General features: G+C 43.6%; 1 protein-coding gene across 1 annotated transcript; it reads right to left on the bottom strand.

The window, feature by feature from the left end:
* Nucleotides 1-4,161: 4,161 nt before the first annotated feature.
* LOC119289903 (avenin-like b9) lies at nucleotides 4,162-5,201 on the bottom strand. Its single transcript, XM_037569078.1, has one exon. The coding sequence runs from the start codon at nucleotides 5,139-5,141 to the stop codon at nucleotides 4,299-4,301; it is 843 nt and encodes a 280-aa protein (XP_037424975.1). The 5' UTR covers nucleotides 5,142-5,201; the 3' UTR covers nucleotides 4,162-4,298.
* Nucleotides 5,202-9,108: the final 3,907 nt, after the last annotated feature.

Here is a 9,108-nt window from a genome sequence, read left to right as displayed (position 1 = left end):
GGGGGAAGGAAGGGAGAGAGGGGAGGAAGGAAAGGGGGGCGCCCCCCCCCTCCTTGTCCAATTCGGACTAGAGGGGGAGGGGCGCGTGGCCTACCCTATCCGCCCCTCCTCTTCTCCACTTTGGGCCCATGTGGCCCATTAACCACCACCCCCCGGGGGGGTCCGGTAATCCCCCGGTACTCCGGTATATATCCGATAACCCCCGGAACTATTCCGGTGTCCGAATATAGTCGTCCAATATATCAATCTTCATGTCTCGACCATTTCGAGACTCCTCATTATGTCTATGATCACATCCGGGACTCCGAACTACCTTCGGTACATCAAAACATATAAACTCATAATATAACTGTCATCTAAATTTAAGCGTGCGGACCCTACGGGTTCGAGAACAATGTAGACATGACTGAAACACGTTTCCGGTCAATAACCAATAGCAGAACCTGGATGCTCATATTGGCTCCCACATATTCTACGAAGATCTTTATCGGTCAAACCGCATAGCAACATACGTTGTTCCCTTTGTCATCGGTATGTTACTTGCCCGAGATTCGATCGTCGGTATCTCAATACCTAGTTCAATCTCGTTACCGGCAAGTCTCTTTACTCGTTATGCAATGCATCATCTCGTAACTAACTCATTAGTCACATTGCTTGCAAGGCTTATAGTGATGTGCATTACCGAGAGGGCTCAGAGATACCTCTCCGACAATCGGAGTGACAAATCCTAATCTCGAAGTATGCCAACCCAACAAGTACCTTCGGAGACACCTGTAGAGCACCTTTATAATCACCCAGTTACGTTGTGATGTTTGGTAGCACACAAAGTGTTCCTCCTGTAAACGGGAGTTGCATAATCTCATAGTCATAGGAACATGTATAAGTCATGAAGAAAGCAATAGCAACATACTAAACGATCAAGTGCTAAGCTAACGGAATGGGTCAAGTCAATCACATCATTCTCCAATGATATGATCCCGTTAATCAAATGACAACTCATGTCTATGGCTAGGAAACTTAACCATCTTTGATTCAACGAGCTAGTCAAGTAGAGGCATACTAGTGACATTATGTTTGTCTATGTATTTACACATGTCCTAAGTTTCCGGTTAATACAATTCTAGCATGAATAATAAACATTTATCATGAAATAAGGAAATAAATAATAACTTTATTATTGCCTCTAGGGCATATTTCCTTCAGATCGACCATCTTCTAGTGGACACCAATGCAGAACACAATGCATCCTCTCCAGCACTATCTCCCGGAGCTCCGTGTCGATGCTGAAGAAAATGCCAATGGAGAGCACATCCATCTATAACTTTAGAACATGATACTGAATTTTACCCTTTTTTCTTAGTGTAAATATATAGACCAAAGAGAATAGATGTGGTTCTATCTATTTCTGATAGAGGTAGTCTTAATCCCCTTTTCCATTCGCGGTCCGAGGAGATCAATCAATCCACTTATGATTCCCAATTTCCCATCCAGTCTAGGGCCCATAGTAGTATGTCAAAATTTCTTCTAGAAAAATCAAGTGGAAATCTAATCTAGCCCTATCAAAGTAGTGACGCAATTCAAACTCTTCTCGCAGCAATTCATGGTTGCACGATGGACTACAGGAAGTATACCAAATTTGAGAACAGTTGCAGATCTATATTTATTTCTCAATAAAGTGATGGTTTAGTATATTAAGATGCTTCTAAAGTTTCATGTTTTTGAGGCTTATCATGTGTACTAAGAAAGAATTCTTGTTAAGCCAACACTGGTATCAAAACTGTTTACTTTTCATTTCTATAGCTCGTTCATATGTTTATGTTCCTCATGTGTACCATCTTGACCGCGTTAGAGCTTAATTTATACTCCCTCCGTCCGGAAATACTTGTCAGAGAAATGCATAAAAATTGATGTATCTAGAACTAAAATACATCTAGATGCATTCATTTCTCCAACAAGTATTTCCGGACGGAGGGAGTATTTGAAGGCATAGCCCATGTCACTCCACTCCGGGCAACACGGGTTGAGATGAAACTCTAGCCGCCGACCATCCGTCCCCTTCCCTTCCTTCATCATTGCCGCCTGAGGAGGCCTCCAGCGAAGCCCACATGGTCGCCGAGGATAGCAGCGGGCGGGATGTGGCTGCTCCGCCTCCACACTGAGGGCAGTGGACGCCGAGCCGGTGGCCTTGAATGGTGTGGCGGCGCCGTATGTCGTTCTCCGGTCAGACAACACCGACATCACCTGGTGTCGTTCCCCTTCTCGGAATCATCATCTTGGTATGATCCCATTCCCTCTTACCCATATGTTGGGTGAAAATGTTTATCTATCCATGACCGGGTGGCAGCGGCGCGGCATGCTTCACCTTGTAGGTGCCACTTTTGTTTGTCCAAGACCAGGCGACAGCATGGTATGTGCAGGTGCTTTGCGAGTTGGTTTGGGTGTGTAGAGTCTTCGAGGAAGGAGGTGATGTTTGATGTTTCGTCTCACAAGATCAGTGCTTTTCTGATTTCCTTAGGTGTTTGAAGCACGGTATGTGTGTGCTTGCTCATGGGTCGGTCAGTGCCAGCTTCTTGGGGGACGGGGCAATAGGATTCCCCTTTATCGCTAGCAGCATAACGTTGCAGTAGCATGGTCCTGATGTAGAATGTTTGTTCAGGGACCTCAACCTTGAGCCACTTTTTTCTTCGTGATTGGATCTGTGAGCACCGTCGTGGCTCTTTGTATGGTGTTCTTAGCGCAGCGGTAAGTTTACGTACTGGCGGTCCAGTGCCTTTCTCCAGGGTGAGGGGCAGGATTGGTGAGGACTGGCACGATTTGGTTTTCACTTCTCGAAGTAGATGAGGTTGTGTTGCTCCGCCGTTGGGTTATGTCTCCAATTGAAGTTTCACTCTGTTTGCTCTACTCCCCTTGCGTTTTGAGGACTCCATGGACATCAAGCTAGTGCTTAGTTTTCTTATCTATAGAGTACTTGCTACCTTTGCTGCTTGTAAGCTGCTTGGGCAATACTATGTATGCGTCGTTCCCTATTTGACACCGAAAAAATATTTCTTCCTTATTTAACACAAACTTTAAATTTTGTTCTCAATATAACAATCTCGTCCATTTTTTGGGCAAAGTTTGCTAAATGGCATGTGAAATGACAATTATGCCCTCAAACATCTATACGCTCCTTTTCTTTATTTCGGGGTGTCTTATTTAAGGGTGGGATTCATGGTTTGTGTAACAAAATAAGCCAAAAGGTACTACGAACAAGTACCGCAAGCAAGGTTCAAGTACGTATGTACATACGGCTAGAGACGAGCACGTGCTCGTTTTGCTTCTAGAGGAAAATCAATCGAGCTGTTTGTGTGTTTGTGAGCTAGCTTGTTTCTAGAGGAAAATCAATCGAGCTGCTTGTGTGATTGTGAGCTAGCTTTGCAGTACGTGCACTGTATTTGAAGGAATCGATCTAGCATTCTAAACAACACTCCACCACACGGGCTTGCCCAACGCCCCCGCCTTGACCAGTTTCTCCAGCCGGAACCATTGATCAGTTTGCACAGACTGAGGTCATAGCTCGCCGTCTCCTTGTGATCTGTCATGCAGACAACCCTGCACAGCGCAGTCCAGCGCAACATATGCTCGTGCGGCGTGCCGGCAAGGAAGGCCTACATCGGTTGTTACTCCGGAGCGACGCGACCACCCGCCTCCTGTGCCACTCGATGCTCCCGAGTACGAGGGATTGTGGGCCGGGTGAAGCCAATGACAGTGAACTTGATCTGACTTAGGTGCTTCTAGTGCCAGGGGTAAACTTGTCATTTCATGTGTCATTCAACACCATTAGGTCAAAAAATAGACGCAAGTGTTATATTGGGAACAAAATTTAAAGTTGCTGTTAGATAGGGAAAAAATATTTTTTCCAGTGTCAAATAGGAAAACCATATTTAAAACAATGTTAAATAAGGAATTCTATCATTTCTTTTTGTTTTTTGTTGCTGGATGATGGTCGTTGTAATTTCAGACCAGTTGATGACTTTGTTAATTCAAAGTCAGGCCCTTCTTGAGCCTTCGTTCTAAAACAAAGTGTATTATCTTTTTCTTCTGGCTATGAACTATTGGTAATGGGAGATATACAGAGTATGGTGATGGTTAAGTTCAGTCAGAAAAATCATAGACTTAATATATCATGCGAACATGTAGCTTTATTTAGACAAGTGCTTCATTCAGGAACATCTGTTCATTATTTTCATGTTGCAATTAGTACTAGGCACACATGATGATGCATGCCATTTTTATTTTGCCACTGCTATATTGATCAACTAGCAGGTACCATCGGTATAGCTAGCTGTCATGGTAATGCTATAGGGGGTGGTGGTGGTGGCTGGGCATTGTACAGGGATGTAGATTTTGCACATCGACGGTAGGGTGTGAAGTGACATCCTCAGGCCCTCAAGTTGTACTTCTTGTTGTGGTTGGTGATGTTGTTGTTGCCTGATAGACTCTACCACATTATGGATGGCTTGGCAGCGGAATTTCTCTGGGATCTGTGCTAGCTGCCGGCAGCATTGGGCCTGCACGCTCTGGCAGCTGGTGGGCTTATGCACCGGTGTATGCGGGAATGGCACTGTCATTGGCCTACATTGATGTTGTAGGAATGTCGCACACGGTTTTAACTGCTCCTGCAACTGTTGTTGTTGTTGTCGCCCAAGTTGATGCTGTTGCTGGCATTGTACCGGGACGTAGATGTTGCACATAGACAGCAGGGTCTGAAGCGACATCCTCATGCTCTTAAGTTGTGCTTCCTGTTGGGGCTCATTCCATTCTTGTTGGGGCTGTTGTTGACTGATAGCCTCTTCCACGCTCTGGATGGCCTTGCACCGGGCTTGTTCTGGGATCTGCACCAGCTGCCGACAGCATTGGTGTTGCACGGTTTGGCAACTGCTATGTTGCTCTCCCCGTGTTTGGGAGAATGGTGTTCTCACTGGGCTACATTGATGTTGTACGAAAGCCACACATGGCTTCATCTGATCCAGCAACTGTTGTTGCCCCACTTGTTGGTGGTGTTGGCATTGTCCGAATCCCTGGCTACAGATGGTTTCCAATTGGGCAGTGGCGGTGGATGCTGCAAGGGCGAGGAGAGCGAGGATGAACATTGTCTTCATGGTGGCTAGCCTCAAGTTGCTTGGATGATTGTGGTTGTCTAAAGGTTGATGGAGGGGGGGTCTTCATGGTACATGCATACTTATAGTTGTCATGTTCTAGTTTGCTGCATTCCATTCCTATATTACTTTACAAAAGCAAATGGATGCTTTTTAAACTGGTCATCTTGTATTGTTGTGTTAGGTGGCACTACAAGTCTAATCTTGGATGATCATCAAATATACTTTTTGGCACATATCACCTGGATATGACTCATCAATCATCACTTTACATGTCAAGCATAGTTTGGGTCACATATCTTTTTGCAAAACCCATTCTGTACTCTTGTACATGAGTTAGGTATAAATTAGCTTTTCCATTCACACACTCCATGCTTTTTAAAATGATCATCTCGTATTATTGTGTTAGGTGGCACTACAAGTCTAATCTTGGATGATCATCAAATGTACTTTTCGGCACATATCACCTGCATATGACTCATCAATCATCACTTTACATGTCAAGCATAGTTTGGGTCGCATATCTTTTTGCAAAACCCATTATGTAATCTTGTACGTGAGTTAGGTATGAATTAGCTTTTCCATTCACACACTCCGTTCTTTCCTTGATTAATTGTTCCCTGGAACTGATTTTGTAATGTTATATGAGTTGGTAAGATAAACATGCATTACTAGAGCACGGCATGACTCATAGGATGCTCTTTACATGTCAAGGATTGCCATGGAGCTATGCTCCAATGTTGTGAAACTGATCTTGTACAAGGTGAGCTATGAGTTTGTAATCCTCCAAGGTTGATATCTGCTGCTAAGCCCAACCATACTCAAGCCGCCAAGCCCTTCTTTTAGTCAAAAGCAAATTCTGTTATTCACTGGGTTGGGTGGGCCTAGCATCAAGATCTTAACGTTGAAATGGTCACAATTTATACATGGGTATATATAAGATTAGTTTTTAGATGCATTCAGTCATTTTGATGCTCAAGAAGAGATACCCGATGTAGTGAAACGTGCAACCTTCATGTCGGGGTAAAAGAGAAAACGTCATGTTGAGACGAGGTCCTAACTTGCTTTGTTGAATTCGCGAAGGACCGTTCACATAAAATTCGACGAACACATGGACAAAAAAACTTTTAGTAAGGGCACGTCTCGTGCTATGTGATTTCTCTTGTTACAACACTCATGCATGGGTGTGACGAACACATGCTTTTTAAACATGCATAATTCCTCGACTCACCCACGCAGAAGCAATTAAAGATACTCAGGCTTATCTTGATAGTTTTTAAGGTAACCATTAATGATGTATATGATCAAGCATAGATCAGCAAGTAGTCACATGACTGCGGGCATGGCTATTGGAAAAGTTTTAACCCTGCAGGGGTTGATACATCTCAAGCGTATCTATAATTGATTTCTTATGCTATTTTTGTATCATTTGCATAATTTTGGAATCATTTTTATTATTTTATTCGACTAACCTATTAAGTGCCCAGTGTCAGTACTGCATATTTTTTGAATTTGCATAAGTAATAATTTTTTAGGACAAAAAAATTGAAATAAAAATCTTTTGTGAACTTTCAAGCCAAAAGAGACCTTGGGCTAGAAGCTCACCTGGAGGGGGCACCAGGCCATCGCATGGACCCACGACGCAACCTAGCGCTGGGACGCGCAGAGCCCCTTGACCTCCTCCCTGCCGCCTCTCGCCCCCCTTGCTCTACATATACTAAAAAATGCTTGAAAGATTTTTCTGTTGTCGACACTTCTCTATCCGAAGCGATCTTCTTCAGCCATTGTCTGGCACCCTGTCTGAGGGTCGAATTGATCCTCTTCAACCTCTCCATCACCGTGCTACTCCTATGGTGATGCAATTTTAGCCCACTCTCGTGGTTGAGCGTTTGTACCAATAACAATATGTTTTACCTCACTCTTGTGATCATTTTCCAATCTTGATTGTTACCATGGGCTTGTTAATGGAGTCGAACTATGTGATGTATCCCTTATATTATCGTTGTAATGAATTGGATTTTGCTCCTGCTATGAGTTCCTTTAAGTAGGCTTTAATCTTTTGCGAATCAATGAGATTATGTGATGCATATCTAGTATAATTTTAGAACATATCGGTACTCACATTGGGGTGACTCTACGAATTGTGATTGAAAAGATAAAGATTATAAGGTGATTGTTTAGTATAATTTTCGGGGTTGCCTGAGGTGACATTGGGGTGTGCCCTATGGATTAATATTAGAAATACATACCTAGAGGTGTGCTTAGCCATACCTATACGGCTATGCTATCTCATCTCACTTAGAGGTGTGCTTAGGAATTTTGGAGTGTTACCAACATTTTCTAAAATGCGAGGAAAATATGTTTTGAATGGTACAATTTTTTTTTCCAAAACTAAGTCAATTTTTTAAAATGTCATAAACATATTTTTGAAACACTTGAACACTTGTTATGTCATGATTTTTTTTTTGAATGATATGCATATTTTTAAAATAATACAAAAACAAGTTTTTACATTACATAAATAATTTTAATGGTACGTAAGCTTTTTATAAAAAATATGTAGATTAATTTGAAGGTATTTATATTTTTAATTATTTGAAATATAAGCAAAATTTGAAAAAAAAATCAACGAAAACAAGGGAGCTTTTTTTAGGATAAAGCCAGCTTTATTAATCGAAGTCCACAGAGAGTGGGATACAAGATAGGTCATGGGATTGGCCAAGCCACATATGACGTCCCGGTCCCCTTCTAGGAGAGAATCTGGCTAGACTATGTGCTTCATAATTTACAGCACGACACTCAAAAGAAAAAATACATTGAAAAAGGGTAGCTCGAAGATTGATCTCGGACAGAATGACACCGTATTGCCCTCTACTACCCGAGTTTATGTCGGAGACAACTTGCTTGCAATCAGAGGCAACAATGTAGTTGTTGATAAGGAGATCCTCTGCCAAACACATTGCCTCCCTGCATGCCATAACTTCCAGAGAAGACGGATCATCCACTCCTTCCACCACCAGGGCTAAACTTCCTAAATAATTTCCTTTTGAATCACGACAAACCGCTGCCGCTGACCCACCTCTCCCTGGTCGTACTGCTGCGTCAACGTGAATTTTTGCAAAACCCGCCGGAGGTGCCTTGGGTCTCTGCGGTCCCACTGGAGCATTTGGTGCACTCGTTCATCTTACTGTCGGACGGATCATATTAAGCTCGTCACGGTATCTGTTGATGAAAATTTGTGTTGCCTGAGGACTCTGAAAAATCCCCTCGTGGATCGCCTTGCGCCTCGCATGCCAGATTGACCACAGAGTAATCTACAGGAGGACAGACTCATCATGTGTGAGGGACTCAATAAGCGCGAACAGCCATTGCTTCGCTTTAGGCTCTGTCAGCGCCATCATTTCATGTGCAAGTTCCTCATCCACCAAGGCACATACACATCTGGACATTGTGCATTGAATCAGCGAATGTTTCCATGAATCCGGCATCCCACATAGCCCGCAGCTGCTAGACGTCGTCATATGGCGGTGAGCTCACACATCCTCAGTGGGAAGGGAGTGTTTTGACAATCTCCATAGAAACATCCGGACTTTGCCTGGTACTCCCTCTGTAAATTAATATAAGAGCGTTTAGATCATTAAAGTAGTTATCTAAACACTCTTATATTAGTTTACGGAGGGAGTACTTCGGTTTTCCACAGTTTTTTCCACATCCCTTCCTCTGACTGCGACGATGACGTTCCTGGTGCCCCGTTAAGCCATGCCTCACGGTGCTGTTTGGTTTCAGAAAAGCATTCTGTAACATGCTCGCTGTGGGCGGCCCGTTTGGATGCTCCGTGCTCGCTTTGGGCTGAACATGGCCCTACTATATCTCAGCCCAGTACCGTGCTTGGGCTGGCCCGTGCTAGCGCTAAAGGCCGAGACGCTGGCCCGAACTGCAAAAAGTCCACCTCCTCTCGGACGCCTCTCCA

The sequence above is a fragment of the Triticum dicoccoides genome, chromosome 4A (genome assembly GCF_002162155.2).
Source record: "Triticum dicoccoides isolate Atlit2015 ecotype Zavitan chromosome 4A, WEW_v2.0, whole genome shotgun sequence".
In the NCBI taxonomy this organism is placed as follows: Eukaryota; Viridiplantae; Streptophyta; class Magnoliopsida; order Poales; family Poaceae; genus Triticum; species Triticum dicoccoides.
This window is presented reverse-complemented; position numbering and strand designations above follow the sequence as displayed.

What these genes read in the sequence shown, in the direction of transcription:
- LOC119289903 (XM_037569078.1), bottom strand. Translation starts at nt 5,141, where the DNA reads ATGAAGACAATGTTCATCCTCGCTCTCCTCGCCCTTGCAGCATCCACC.